Here is a 14,483-nt window from a genome sequence, read left to right on the forward strand (position 1 = left end):
CATCTGAAGTGCCCCATTTCCATATTAGTCTTTCTTGAAGGTGACGTAACATCCACAACCGGCGCGTCGTCTAGGGTGTGACCTATGCTGCATTCAGTGTATGTCGGAGATCCCAAAATTCCTTGAGCAAGCGCATGAATGGCTTTGACAAGGTGGTGATCACTGCAGAAATTGTGCTTTCCATTTGATTATAATTGGCAGTATGTTGGATTTATGTAGTTCTATACATATACGTTACGAAATACTGTGAGTCTATGTTGTTTCTATTTTACTTTAAGTTATATTTTTTCTTATCTGTAAATATACTTTTCTTACAGCAAACATCATATTTATTGTCTTTCTGTACATTTTTGTTGTTTTATTTTATTGCAGGCTTGCTTTGGCAATGTGGACGTCTGTTGCCCATGCCAATGAAGCCACTTTTAATTTAAGCGAATTAAAGTATGCCTACCCAAGACCTTAGTAAGAGTCCTGGAAATCTTTCCTTTGCGACTCTCTCAACAGTCAGCTAATGTAAAGATTTGCAGTCGGATTGTTACTTTTTTGTCATTTAATGTGTAAAAAAAAAAAAAAGCCAAACAAACAAGCTAATCTAAGAAATCTAAACTGTGTATCTGTTTCTTTGACTTTTATAAACAGCAATGTGTGTGCTTTTATATTCAGCCCTTAAATGTAACTCCTATGGATGGGTAGAAACTTTGCTCATGAGAAAACAAGATGTAGTCTGAGTCTCCCTTACTCCCCCATAATCCAAAGACTGCAATCACTTGAAACTTGATGACTCATGATTCATTTAATTGCATCTAAACGGGGTGTTTTTTGTTTTTTTTTCTAAAACCGGAATGTCCGAGCCGAGACTGGTATCGTAAAGGCAGCACGAGAGCACGTGTTGGAGCCTTCTGGAAAGCGTCTCTCCTTTCGAGCCCGACCAGTGCACACTCCCAGCCGGCGGTACTTTTTACTTTTACTTCGCTGGTTGTGCTGCCTCGCCATGGCTGCGGTGAAAGCTCTGAACCCGAAAGCAGAGGTGGCCAGGGCCCAGGCTGCTCTGGCGGTGAACATCAGTGCCGCCCGGGGTCTCCAGGACGTGCTGAAAAGTAACCTGGGACCGAAGGGGACCATGAAAATGTGAGTGCCGACTGAGCCCTTTGTGCAGCACGCGTGCTAAGCTAACTCTGCTAGGTAGCTAACGTTAGCTAGCTGCGCCGGTAAACTGTCTGCGCAGGTAGCAACATTTTCATTCTGCCACCGCCTTATTCTGCGTTATTGTGAAAACTGGAAAGAGTCCTTTGTCTACTAATTACTCCCCTGCTTTAAGAATAACTATATCACAATTGAGGCCCCCACTTGCTAACCGGATAACGGATTTTCCTGACGCACGTTGCCCTGCCCAGTCATCGTCACGACCCGTTTTGACAACCAGCAAGCTAGCGTTAGCATGTTAGCATCAGCCGGCAAGCAGATTATGATTAGGCTAAAATCAGCATAATCATTATCGGTTAGGACTCAAAATCATAAAGTTTGAGCTAACCTAACGTTTGCTTTAACGTTAACTATTGTGAGTAATGAGCGGATGAGTTGACATTATTATTATCCAACACCAGGAGGTTGAATTCAGGAAGTTTAGGCACACAGCTAACAGTTTCTTACTAATCTCTGCCTGTCAGACTGACTGACTGAACAGTTAGTTAACTATCGTTTATGGATAAGACATGTCTGAGTGAAAACTTTAATTAACCAACTGTTGACCACTAACACACAAGCCCAGTGTAAGTGATGGGGAACCAGCCTTTGCTTTGTCCAGTTAGCATTAACCCTTCCCTGTCTGTTGGGGTCCGCAGGCTGGTGTCTGGAGCAGGAGACATAAAGCTGACCAAAGATGGCAACGTCTTGTTACACGAGATGGTAAGCAGGTGCTGAGCAATGAAATGGCACCTTTTCTGTCCTATTGTCTCCTCCTTGCTGTATTGCATTCTTCATTGTTAAAGAGTGACCACACCCCTATGTGCACTACTCAGAATTAAACTCAAGTGAAACACTAAAATATCCCTAACTTTCATTAGTGTATATGGATGCTATTTATGCATAATGAATAATTATATTTAGCATATTCCCATATCAAAACACATGATGCATTGTTGCATGTATGATTAATTAACTACTTAATAGGGCTGGGGGAATACAGCTCCAATAATGATCTACTCAAATAAACAACGATATTGACAGTCTTGGATTGTGTATAAATAAAAGCAACGCTGCAGTTTGATGCTCATGTTTGGAGACGTGCATTATTAAAGAAATCCTGCTCCTTGATTGAAGAGTTTTTGTAGAACAACATGTTTAAGTTTGTCAATCGTTTCTCTTCCTGGTCCTCCTCAGCAAATTCAGCACCCGACAGCCTCACTCATTGCAAAGGTTGCCACGGCGCAGGATGACATCACGGGAGACGGAACCACCTCTAACGTCCTCATCATCGGAGAGCTGCTGAAGCAGGCTGACCTCTACGTGTCGGAGGTAAAGAGACAAGCCCGTCTAGTTATCCATCCAGAATGTGCACCAGTCTTTTTGATACTGTCACCATGTTTTTTTTTTTATGTGATTTGGCACGTGAATCTCTTCAGAACACACGGTGACATCAGGATATATTTTCTTTCTGTAACTCCCTTTGATTTCCTGCTGTAGGGTCTTCATCCAAGAATCATTGCTGAGGGCTTTGAAGCAGCGAAAGAGAAAGCCCTGGCTACTCTGGAGGAGTTGAAGGTGACCCGGGAAATGGACAGAGAGACCCTCATCAACGTAGCGCGTACCTCCCTCAGGACCAAGGTCCACAAAGAGCTGGCCGACCTGCTCACTGAGGTGAGATTTATGGGAACAACCTTTTGGTAGCGAGCTTTTTATTTTATTTGTTGTCCTATTTTAACTGCTTAATGTGACTTGTTTGTCTGCAGGCTGTAGTAGACGCTGTGCTGGCCATCACTAAACCTAATGAGCCCATTGACCTGTACATGGTGGAAATCATGGAGATGAAGCACAAAACCGACTGTGATACACAGTGAGTTTTTAAAAAACTAAAGACTTTAAACAAGAAACAATTTGTCTCTTTACTGATGGTGCTGCAGAAATGTATGGGCGTCCCAGACATTAAAGAGTTGCTGCTTTTTCCCCTTCCTTTTCTCAGACTGATCAGAGGGTTGGTGTTGGACCACGGTGCCCGACACCCAGACATGAAGAAGAGGGTGGAGGATGCCTACGTGCTGACCTGCAACGTCTCTCTGGAGTACGAAAAGACTGAGGTCAACTCTGGCTTCTTCTACAAGAGCGCAGGGGAGAGGGAGAAGCTCGTGGCTGCAGAGAGGAAGTTCATTGAGGATCGCGTGCAAAAGATCATCGCCCTGAGGGACCAAGTCTGTCCCAATGGGGAGAAGGGTTTTGTCGTCATTAACCAGAAGGTGAAGTGTTAAATGTTATGTGAGAAATACTGCTCATAAAACTTTAAACATATTGGATACAGTTAACACAATATTATCCCATGGCTTTACCTCTAGTTATTTTTTTTCTGTCTCTGAATCTGTTTACCGTTGGACCTTTCCTTCTGTGATAGCTGAGGCTTTATCTTACACATTAGTTGAGTAAATTTTAAACAAATGTGATTTATCAAGCCTCTGCCACTCAAATCCTGTTAGTACTTTTTACCAAGTTACAGGTCATTTCACTGTTTGACATAAGAACATGAGGCATTTTAAGATTCTCACCATGTGCACAGTGAACACCCAAGGATGCTACCGTGGCTCCCCCTGGTCTCTTGCATCTGTGCTATAGTAAATCTGATCTGTACCTCTGCATTAGATGAGTCCGCTCCTCGCTACATGTATTCAACGGATCAGAATAAACTTTACATCACTGAAATATTTATTTCTTGAACTGATGAAGATGAAGAATGGAAGTTAAACATTTTCTCTTTTTTTGTGTAGGGTATTGACCCATTCTCCCTGGATGCTCTCGCCAAGGCAGGCATTGTAGCCCTGCGCAGGGCAAAGAGGAGGAACATGGAGAGGTAAGAAAATAACATGGCTTTTTCTTGTATAATGGAAGTGGTTTGGTTGTCTTTTAGAGTGAGCGCCTGTGAAAAAGCAGAGTTAACCGCAGTATGCAGAAATTAAAATAAAATATCACTCAAACAAAGCCAGCTGTTGTTTTCAGAGAGCACCATGAATGCACCACAGTGCTCCTGCTTCATTAACAGTTTTAGTTTGCTTTGCCACAAGGGAGTGCTCTTTAGCCTGTGTAACAGAGGCAGAGCAGCCGGAGCAGGCCAACGAACAACTCTCCTTGTCTGAATCCTGTAAAGAAAAAAACATTTGCCAAAGGTCTTAAGATGCATTTAAGCAAAGTCTTTACTTGAATTTCTGAAGATCCACAAGCTGTCCTTTTGGCCACGCTAGCTCCAGTAATTTCTTTATTCTACTATCTCTGATTGAATCATAAAAATAACAATTGAAATTGGGAATCATGATGCATTCACAAGCTCCTCATATGTTCCCAGTTGAGTTTTTGAAGTTGTAATGTGGAAACACCATGGAAGCTTTTCCCTAAAATGACTAAAATATTGCTTTACCTGACCTGTTGACAGGATTAATATTAATAAAACCCTTTCTCAACAAATCAAGATTACATCCGAGCCAAAAAAAATTGATATGCTGTTCTTCTTACTTAAGTTCACATGAATTGTCAGTCTGGATCTTACTCTATGCCCGTCTGTTGTAAAATGCAGTTGGTGTCATTTGCACAGCGAACACCCAGGGATGCTCCTGTGGCTCCCCCTGGTCCTCTGTCTGTGCTACAGTGACTCTGGTCTTTTTTCCTCTGCATTAGTAGAGCTTCAGTCTCTCCTACATGTATTCAGCTGATCAGCACAAACTCCCCAAAGTTTTTTTTTAAAACCAGGGATTCATATGGTTACGAGCACTCTCCTCTTGTCTCATTGAGCCTATGACTATGTTTTAATGTTATCTTTATCTTTTTTCTTTGGGTAGTGTCTAGCTCTGTCTATTGTGCAAATGCTTGGCCAGTTTAGCTAGTTGACGTAGTTTGTGAACAGTTTGTGAATGTGAAGTTGTAACATAAGGCTGAGCAAGAAACAGAAACTTCTTACGTGATCACATCGCTGACTCACGATGGCACTTTGAAGATGCAAAGATGCTAAAATTGATGGGGCATTGCATATCATAATGGTTTTGTGCCATTTGCTTTTACTACATTCTGAGATGTGACTTCTTACATTCTGGGCCCATTTAGTACTTCTTAATTTGTAAAACATTTAAAAATTGAATGTTTTGTTTCAATGGATCAATGAAGACATGGATTGTATTTTAAAAAAGAGGTTTTAGAAATCTGCAGTTTAAGAGGCATTAGACCTCAGTGATTGAGTCAGCTTGATTCACTCTCAGCAACACATGCACAGACACTTGCAGCTGTGGACAGGCTGCTGCACATCCCCAGCCGCGTGTTGCTGCATGATGATGTTTCTGTGATGTTAAATAACACCAAAGAACTGAATTATTGTTGTGTGTGTTGTTCCGTCTGCAGGCTCACTCTCGCTTGCGGTGGCATTGCCATGAATTCAGTTGATGACCTCACACCCGATTGCTTGGGAAATGCTGGTCTGGTCTATGAACACACACTGGTGAGTCCTTTTTTAAGTTTTTCTGGATGTAATTTTGGGTTATATTTTGAAAACCAAATGTAAAGGTCTAATGCCTGGAATCTCTTTGCATTTATGATGCCAAGAAAGAGTTATTAACTTTTCTCTGTTCTTGTTTGCAGGGAGAGGAGAAGTACACATTCATCGAGAAGTGTGGAAACCCTCGCTCAGTGACCCTGCTGGTGAAGGGACCCAACAAACACACCCTCACACAGATCAAAGATGCTGTAAGGGATGGTTTGCGGGCAGTCAAGAATGCCATAGAAGATGGTAAGACACCAAGGAGCACATGTGCTTGAGTAATCCAACTGTGATTTATTGCAGCAAAAGTAATTCAGTTAAAGTCTAGTTTTGTTTTGCCACCTGGGTGCAGCTTAATATTTTGTTTGCAGTGTTTCTAATATAAATCAAATTCAGGGTTGGCAGTAATTTTGAACTTATGATTGTATTCCTCTTAAAATCTGCTTGAATACATTATATATACATCATTAAACATCCATTGCTATGTTTAACATTATACACTTGCAGTTTTTTAAAATTGCAATTTCAGAAATATCAGTTTCCTTCAAGGTACTTTTGCACCTCCTCTGTAGATAGGTTTTCCTGTCTTTAGTGACTCTGTAAAGCCTTTTCAGATTGTTTTCCAAATGTAATACAGATAAATCATACGTAAAAGGTCTGTAGATCCATTCGACTAAATTATTTCCTGTTTTGTAAAATGCAGTTGTCATTTGCACGGCGAACACCCAGGGAAGTTACCATGGCTCTCTCTGGTCTCTTATGTCTGTGCTACAGTGACTCTGGTCCTTACCTCTGCACTAGGAGAGTCTTATCCTCTCCTACATGCATCAAGTTGATCAGAACAAAGTAGTTCTTAACCAGCTATCCATTTTGTTTTTAAACTCCTTGTTCTTGCCTTATTGAGCCGAGACAATTGTATGTTTTCTAAGTATCTCCTTTTCATCTTTGTCTCTTCAGGGAGTGTCGTGGCCGGCGCAGGTGCATTAGAGGTGGCTGTGGCGGATGCTCTGGTAAAACACAAGCCCAATGTGAAAGGCAGAGCCCAGCTGGGAGTCCAGGCATTTGCAGATGCTCTCCTAGTCATCCCCAAGGTAAGAGATTTATTCTTTACCCCCAAAGGCTTTCAATGTTTCTTCTGCGTTCTATAAAAAGCACTCATACCGTATCGGCCTCTGTTGATTATTCATTTTGTATTTTCCTTTTGTAGGTTTTGGCCCAGAACTCTGGCTACGACCCACAGGAGACCCTGCTGAAGCTGCAGACAGAGTACAAAGAGTCTGGTCAGCTAGTTGGAGTCGACCTCAGCACAGGTCAGAACCACAGCATACCTGTTCATAGAAGATTGAGTTACGCACTATATTTCTAGATACGGCTGGGTGATATGGCCTATGAATAATAATGCCATATTTTTAGGCTATATAGCGGTACATAATGTACATCTTGAAATCTCCTCAAAAACACTTGATTTAACTGACGCAATGTAATTATATTTCTATATATTTTTGACAAAGCTCTGTCTGATTTTTAAAATCTTTTTTGGGGGCTATATCTTCTTAATATGTTTTTGAATAAATACAATAAAAACGAACATTTAAAGAGTAGCTAAGTTTTCACCTCTGTCTCGTATCATATCCTTCTTGACACTATTAGTTGTTCCAGTCATCACAAGCTTGTTTATTTACTTATCCTCTTGTTTTTCAGGGGAGCCCATGGTTGCAGGAGAGGCGGGTGTATGGGATAATTACAGCGTTAAGAAACAGCTTCTCCATTCATGGTGAGATTACACATTTTAAAGTCAAGAAGACCAATTGAATATTTGAAATTACCCCAATACATTATTTAATCAATCTCTTTTGTGGATCTTTGTTCCTTTACAGCACGGTGATCGCCAGCAACATCTTGTTGGTGGACGAGATCATGAGAGCTGGAATGTCTTCACTCAAAGGTTAAAGGTCAACAGAAGAAGCTGCAGCTGTTCTCATACTCACAGGGATAGTTGTTTACCGAACGGTTCAGTCAACGTGTTCCCGCTCTCGGAATCTGAAGCACCCCAGTCTGACGGACAGCCCGCTGTAGACACCACGACATCCATCGCAGTGTCTGTCAGAAATCATCGTTATGCTAGTCATGGGTTTGTTATTTTTTTCATGGATTTGTCAATACCTCCCTCTGATTGGTTTATTTATGAGATTTTGTTAAAAGCACTGACCTCTGCCACACAGTTTCGTTTCCACCCATTAAAGGTTTTCTCGGCTCTTGAAAGATTTGTTGTGTTTTATCTTTGCTCATCTTCAAAAATAGGCTTTTTCCTGCCTGGAGGAGTGCATGAATGTTATGAACCACATAAAGACAAAGCTTTTCAAACCGCAACACACAAGCAGCGATGGAATGTAACATAAATAAAGTAACCCTTTATGGTACATGAACGCCAGTATTTCAATTTTCTTCTCCACTACATATCTAAACAAATCAAACTCAAGCAAATCACAAGCTGTAGGGAATTCAAAGAATCGGATTATACACAAAATAAAGAATTTTAGTTAAAAACATTCAAAAATTATCTCAAATCATCAACAGAATGTGAAGAAATAACAGTTTAGTTGTTGTGTTGCAGAGATACTGAAGTTAGCATGCTAACTAGCTAGCCCCAGCCTGTCTAACATTCCTGTGCTAGCTGTGAAATTATGATGATAGGCTTTACTTACATAGCACTCTTGAAAACAGGGTTACAACGTGCTTCGCGGCAAAGAGAACAGGCAACAACAAATAAATAATACTCTGGTGCTTCGACCTCCCAGTCTGAACCACTAGATGCACAGCTAATCGAACTAACCAGCTAAAGGCAGCTACAGTTAACTGTTACTCTTGCGCTGGTTCCCCTTATTTGGAGTATGAATTCAACAGGTGGCCAATTCTTTATATTGCACCTAAACCAAAAGCAATTTATTGTTGATGCGCTTGGTTTTTAAATTTGGATATGGGTCAGTGACAAATAAGGGTTTACATTATGAGCAATTCAAAAATGTTTTTAAAAAATGTTTTAAAAGCTTGCATCAGGTTTCCTAAATTTATATTTTGTATTTATGTTGGTTTCATGTAATTTGAAATAGCATTTGAACTATTTTTTATGAAAGCTAAGACTGATTGCCCCTGAAAATGTCAAGTGGTGTAACCACAACAAAAGGAGAAATATTAAATATTTCTTTCTGTCTCAGGGCATAAGTTGTTTTGTAGGATTTTCCTCATGGCTGTTTAGTCTCATCTGGTCCCAGGCCAGGGACCATTGTTTCCCACAATTTTGTCTGAGGGCAGGTGAGTCTCTCCTGGTCTCAGGGCAGAAGTCGTATTTTTCTGTTCTCAGGGCAACGTAGTTGGACAATTCTCATATTATTGGAGTTTTAAGTCTTTCTAAGCTGCTGTTCATGTTCAACATTGTCACTGTTCAGCCACTTCATTCTGCTACATTATGAAATTACATATATTGCACTATATATTGCTTAAAATTGTAAGTGAATGGAATACAAATATTAAAGCTAAACATTTAAAACATATCAAAGTCATGCAAAATAATGATTTTATCCTAAACTTCCAGAGCTTTGATAATAAAGTTGTGGATAAATCACCACTTCTTCATAAGAAATATAACACTTAACACTTGAAAATAGTTCCACATTGTAAGTTAGTTCATATTACATCTTTAATCAGCATCATAAACTACTGATATTTGACAAAATCAGTCTCTAACCAAAAGGAAAGTCTAAAACCCTGTCGAAAGTGACGTGAACCTTTTGAAAAAGACAATTGATCACTGCAAGTTTTTAGTTGATTTAATACAGTACAGCTCTGTGTCATATTTAGTATAATTTCATACGGTATCGTTCATACAGAGAAAAATACATAAAAAGGAAATGACCGCCGGCGTGTTTTAGTTTTAGACAAAGCGGAACCTTTAAGTTTACACGGAACGTGTTTGACGTTGAACTCACTTCCGTCGCGACAGTAAAAGTTGTCCGACAGGGACACGTAAAAACATGTTATATCGAAGTTTAGGAATTTCCTTAGCTAGTTGACTCTTAAACTTATATTTATAAATGTATAAATAAACGTAATATCAAATGAATGTTAGCTAACGTTAGCTTGTCAAAGATGAACGTTAACGCTGTGTCCTGGATATCTGCTCTGTGTTTACTGACAGTGGCGGGTAAGAAACTGTTTTTTAATTTCTGAACATAACGTACCAAAACATTAAGTGTGTTTGAGTCAACACGAGTTTCCTCCTGACACCCAGCAGCAGATGAGATGCTGAACATACCAGGAGGGAAGATGTTAATGGGAACCAGTGCGGCTGATGGGAGAGATGGAGAGTCCCCGTCCAGAGAGGTTGAACTGCAGCCTTTTCAAATAGACAAATATCCTGTCACGAATGGCGATTTCAGGTAATAAACATGAAGCGTGATATTAAAATGATTGATAATGAGTTTAAAATAATATAATATTCCTTCATTCATCACAGAGACTTTGTGAGAGCACAGAAGTACAAAACTGAAGCTGAGACGTTTGGTTGGAGTTTTGTGTTTCAAGACTTTGTGACAGAGGAGCTGAAGAGCAAAGTCACACAGAGGATTGAGGTACAACTAAGCATTAATTAACATTAAAGCATCTTAAGTGTGAAGATCTGCTGCTGTTCTGAGTGTGACACAGTGGTGGAAAATACTGTAATTTGCAAAAACATTTTTTTTGTTACATTTCCCCCCCCTAAATAAATAATTATTTAAAAAACAAATAGATCAGATAAGGGAAATAAAATTAGTTTTCATGTGACTATAGACCGTACGGACCGCAGTGTATTTGTATGGCTGTCTTGTGAATAACTTTAACTTTTGACTTGTTTTCTCATTGTTTCCATCCAGTCTGCTCCTTGGTGGTTGCCTGTAGAACGAGTGTTTTGGAGACAGGTGAGCTGCTTTCCATTGTTTCTTGCACATCTCCTAGCATGCCTGTATTGCCTTCTGCTTCACTGACCCTCTACTTCTCAGCCTGCAGGACCTGGTTCAGGTATTCGGGAGCGCCTGGGCTTCCCGGTGGTTCAGGTGAGCTGGAACGACGCTCAGGCCTTCTGCCAGTGGAAAGGCAAGAGACTGCCTACTGAGGAGGAGTGGGAGTGGGCTGCACGTGGAGGGCTGCAAGGTACACAGTCTGTACACTGAAAGCATACAGTATACGCTGTATGTTTCATGGTTATGATGGAGTTTTGCACCTTTTTGATGATTTGTTGCATCTAATCTTGACTGTCATCCATTAAATAGAGCTAGAACTGCATGTTAATTTACACAGATGCTTCTGATCAGTCTGCTCCATGGAGTAAGCAGCTCTGAACAACAAATTAGGTCGTGTTTCAGATGCAGAGGAGAAGTGTCTGCATGCATCGAAGAGGAAAAACTTGTTTTCATGACCACCCGGCTCTATAATTAGTATACCATTTCATTGTTTGCTGTCATCTCGTCTCTTTCCAGGTCGGGCTTATCCCTGGGGAAACAAGTTTCAGGCCAACAGAAGCAACCTGTGGCAGGTTAGCCCACAAAAATGCTTACTGCCGTTGCATTGGCACAGTTTTCATTGATATGGTTTTGTTTTTCAACAGACGCGTAATAGTTTTCCACTCATTTCTCAATGTTATGACACTATTTTCTTCAGATGAATATGCTAGATTAAAATGGAAGGAAACTGTTTGTTGTTAAAGACCTTGGTGATTTGATTGTGTTGCTAACTGGACTACTGAATTAACTGTGATACTTTTCTAAAAATATTGCAGTAAAAATTATGTGTTGGGTACAATTTTACTCTTTAAATGAGTGAATGCTAATATATATTGTGTATATTTACTGTATTTTATTATGGCTTAAAATGAAGAACGTGCTCTATATATCTTTTTTCTGTACATTTTAGGGATCTTTTCCAGATAGAGACACTGCAGAAGATGGATACCACGGCGTCTCTCCTGTCACAGCATTTCCTCCTCAGAACAGTTATGGTAACTGTCTGATAGTTAGAAAGTGCACGTTGTAGTTTTGGGGAAGAAATGTTAATCAGAAGAGAAAGAAACAAAGATAGAAACAAAATAAACAAACTCTTTGTTTTCATGAGTAAATAAACAAACTGACCTTAAAGGACAACACAGTTTCATACTGTTTTACTTTGTTTATATGTGGCAGACCCTGCCACCTTTCTAGCTTCAAACAGTGTTCTGGGGAACTTATTTTCCTCTGAAAACAGCTTGTTTATTCAGAAAATGGATGAATATTTCTGAGTTGGTATTATTATTCTTCCTGCAGGACTGTACGACATGATGGGGAACACATGGGAATGGACGTCCACACCCTTTCCAGGAGCACAACCAATGTTTGTGCTGCGTGGTGGCTCCTGGATTGACACAGTGGACGGTTCAGCCAATCATAAGGCACGAATCACCACCAGGTGAGTTATTAAAAAGAAGAAAACGCAACATTTCAGGTTCTGATCCTGCAGAGCTACTGTACTGCAGTCCTGACTAACTATTGGTTCTGACTGTGTGTCCATCAGGATGGGAAACACCCCCGACTCCGCCTCTGATAACCTGGGATTCAGGTGTGTTGCCAGCGATGGACAGAAACAAGGGAAGAAAAAGGACAAAAGTGAACTGTAGCAACAAAGAAGAAGAAATCAGAAAAAACAATATGTTGATTTGAACCAATGATGATTCAGGAGATTTTAATGGATCTGATGACTTTTAAGGTGAAAAATCAGGGACCAATTAAATATTAATGACTAACAATGAATATTAATGAGGGATGATTGTGACGGGAAGATGTGAAAGTAGAAACAAACTGTATTTCTCCTGTGGAGATTTTTTTTTTAAATGAATTTGATAAAGAACACATAAACATACTAATACCTAACATGCAAGAAATAAAAACATTTCACAATAAAGTTCCTTGTTATTCCTTTTTCCATAATGTAGTTGTTCACACGCCGAGACAATAAAAGCTTGACGCTGATACTAGACGCAGAGATACTGGAATGTCTCAGTGAAAGGAAGAAATAGGACACTCTACGTTACACGCTAGGTTGGTCTTTTGTCGAGCGTTTTTATGTGACTGGAGAGTAAATTGGTCCGTTCTTTTGGTCCCCGCCTCCTCTAATCCTGTCTTTGTCTTTTTGTTTACTTTCTCATCGCGAGTGGCCGACTGAGTGGTTGTTTGGACTGATTCTGTCGACCAGCACAGATAAGAAGTTTAATCACAGCTCCAGTTTTGTTTAAGTATCAAGTAACTGTATAAAGACAAACCTTGTTCCTGTTTGATGGAGCACTTTTCAAAGCCACACAATCCAGACATATTAAGTGAAGTGGAATGTGCTTTTACTTTTTCACTGTCAAATATTTACTTTACTTAAGGCACAATATGAGTTGGAACTATTGCAATTGTACATTGAACACGTAGCCTAGTTTTTTATTTTTTGTTTGTTTTAAATGTAAATAATGCAAAACTACTTTAAATTTTACCTTTTCTCTCTATTTTCATCTGTAATCATTGTGTCTGAACACCCCCACATTTCACTGAGCACCTCCACAGCACATATTTGAAGCACTTTTTGAAATGCAGCCTCTAAAATTGTCCTCATGATGTTGTTTATATGATGATAACATCTCGTTTATATCTCGTTTGTTCAATACTTACAAGTGTGGAAGTCTAGAAGCAACATTTCCGCCCGGAAATAAAACAAAAAAAGATTGAAACTTCTTGAAAAAAAGATTCCCACTGTAATTATGACCCTTCATCTATTTTATTTTATTTATTTTAATTTATTGTTTATTTTTACAGGGACAGCACACCATTAAAAGTAATTGCACCAGAGATAGGGAGCAGCTAATTTGCATCTGTTGTACTTGAGCAGGTAAACAAAAAACACAACAGCAAGTACACTATGCAAGTTTTATTTAATAATTATGATAATCATTATTATGTTTACTTATCTTATAATTAAGACTTCTCATAATTGTGATTCTCTTCATTTCTTATTTATGACTATCTCCTAATTTTGACTTACTGTCTTAATTATGACTTTTTATCTAATAATAACAAACGATTAATATTAATGATATTCTCTCACCTCATTGGCAGAAGGTTTCCTGATGTAAGGACGAAAGCACCTCATCTATAATTACAGGCACTGGCACTGTTTCCTTTAAACTCTAATTAGGTTTGACCTATTTATCATACAATGAAACTAAATGGAGATGATGATGGAGAAGAGGGGTAACAATTGACAGTTTGACTTTGAAGACTGGGTCCACGTGTTGAACGATGGCTTGTTAAGTGGTGACCTACTTCCTTGAAAAGAAGTTTAATACACCTCTTTAAGAGGCCCACTGGTAAGGAGAACACTTCAGAATGTAAATCCGCCCAACACAAACACGAACCACCTCCACACGCTGCACCAGGACAAAAACTAGGCCTATAATTACAGTTAGTTTAATCAGATTATGTGATATTATGTGCAAGTGATAATTAAAAACGTGACAAGACACAATTAATCAAAACTGGCAACCAGGAAACAAGTTGTTTGATTGGCAGTGAAATGGCAACCTTCAAATGAACTCGCACCTGCCTCGAAGAAATAACAACTTCTTGTTCTCCCTTCGACTCCGGTGCATCGCCATGTGATTAGTTATAAATCAGACGTGTTGATCTGTCACTGACTCATCTCTACACAAGTGTGTGGG

At 39.6% G+C, this 14,483-nt stretch overlaps 2 protein-coding genes across 3 annotated transcripts; both read left to right on the plus strand.

The window, feature by feature from the left end:
- Positions 1–924: 924 nt before the first annotated feature.
- cct6a (chaperonin containing TCP1, subunit 6A (zeta 1)) lies at positions 925–8,148 on the plus strand. The gene is made up of 13 exons (XM_084372764.1): positions 925–1,128; positions 1,842–1,905; positions 2,380–2,514; positions 2,683–2,856; positions 2,949–3,052; positions 3,179–3,449; positions 3,972–4,054; positions 5,587–5,683; positions 5,824–5,971; positions 6,680–6,813; positions 6,930–7,032; positions 7,424–7,496; positions 7,600–8,148. Exons 1-13 carry the CDS (start codon positions 992–994, stop codon positions 7,670–7,672), a joined length of 1,596 nt encoding a protein of 531 aa, XP_084228890.1. The 5' UTR covers positions 925–991; the 3' UTR covers positions 7,673–8,148.
- Positions 8,149–9,722: 1,574 nt separating this feature from the next.
- On the plus strand, positions 9,723–12,709 carry sumf2 (sulfatase modifying factor 2). 2 transcript variants are annotated; one of them, XM_084374490.1, is made up of 9 exons: positions 9,723–9,923; positions 10,011–10,158; positions 10,236–10,350; positions 10,633–10,677; positions 10,759–10,909; positions 11,236–11,291; positions 11,669–11,753; positions 12,055–12,196; positions 12,302–12,709. In XM_084374490.1, the coding sequence occupies exons 1-9, from the start codon at positions 9,842–9,844 to the stop codon at positions 12,402–12,404; spliced, it is 927 nt and encodes a 308-aa protein (XP_084230616.1). In that variant the 5' UTR covers positions 9,723–9,841; the 3' UTR covers positions 12,405–12,709. The 2 variants fall into 2 exon arrangements, with proteins under 2 accessions (XP_084230616.1, XP_084230617.1); XM_084374491.1 differs by having other exon boundaries at positions 10,014–10,158; positions 12,302–12,708.
- The last annotated feature ends 1,774 nt before the right edge of the window (positions 12,710–14,483 follow it).

The sequence above is a fragment of the Pagrus pagrus genome, assembly GCF_965226575.1.
Source record: "Pagrus pagrus genome assembly, chromosome: 14".
Lineage (NCBI taxonomy): Eukaryota > Metazoa > Chordata > Actinopteri > Spariformes > Sparidae > Pagrus > Pagrus pagrus.

Excerpts from the sequence above, each read along its gene's own strand:
- sumf2 (XM_084374490.1), top strand. The coding sequence starts at position 9,842 with ATGTTAGCTAACGTTAGCTTGTCAAAGATGAACGTTAACGCTGTGTCC. Across the intron at positions 10,910-11,235 it reads TGCACGTGGAGGGCTGCAAG|GTCGGGCTTATCCCTGGGGA; the intron begins GTACACAGTCTG and ends GTCTCTTTCCAG. Across the intron at positions 11,754-12,054 it reads TCCTCCTCAGAACAGTTATG|GACTGTACGACATGATGGGG; the intron begins GTAACTGTCTGA and ends TTCTTCCTGCAG.
- cct6a (XM_084372764.1), top strand. The coding sequence starts at position 992 with ATGGCTGCGGTGAAAGCTCTGAACCCGAAAGCAGAGGTGGCCAGGGCC. Across the intron at positions 3,450-3,971 it reads TTGTCGTCATTAACCAGAAG|GGTATTGACCCATTCTCCCT; the intron begins GTGAAGTGTTAA and ends TTTTTTGTGTAG. Across the intron at positions 6,814-6,929 it reads CTCTCCTAGTCATCCCCAAG|GTTTTGGCCCAGAACTCTGG; the intron begins GTAAGAGATTTA and ends TTCCTTTTGTAG.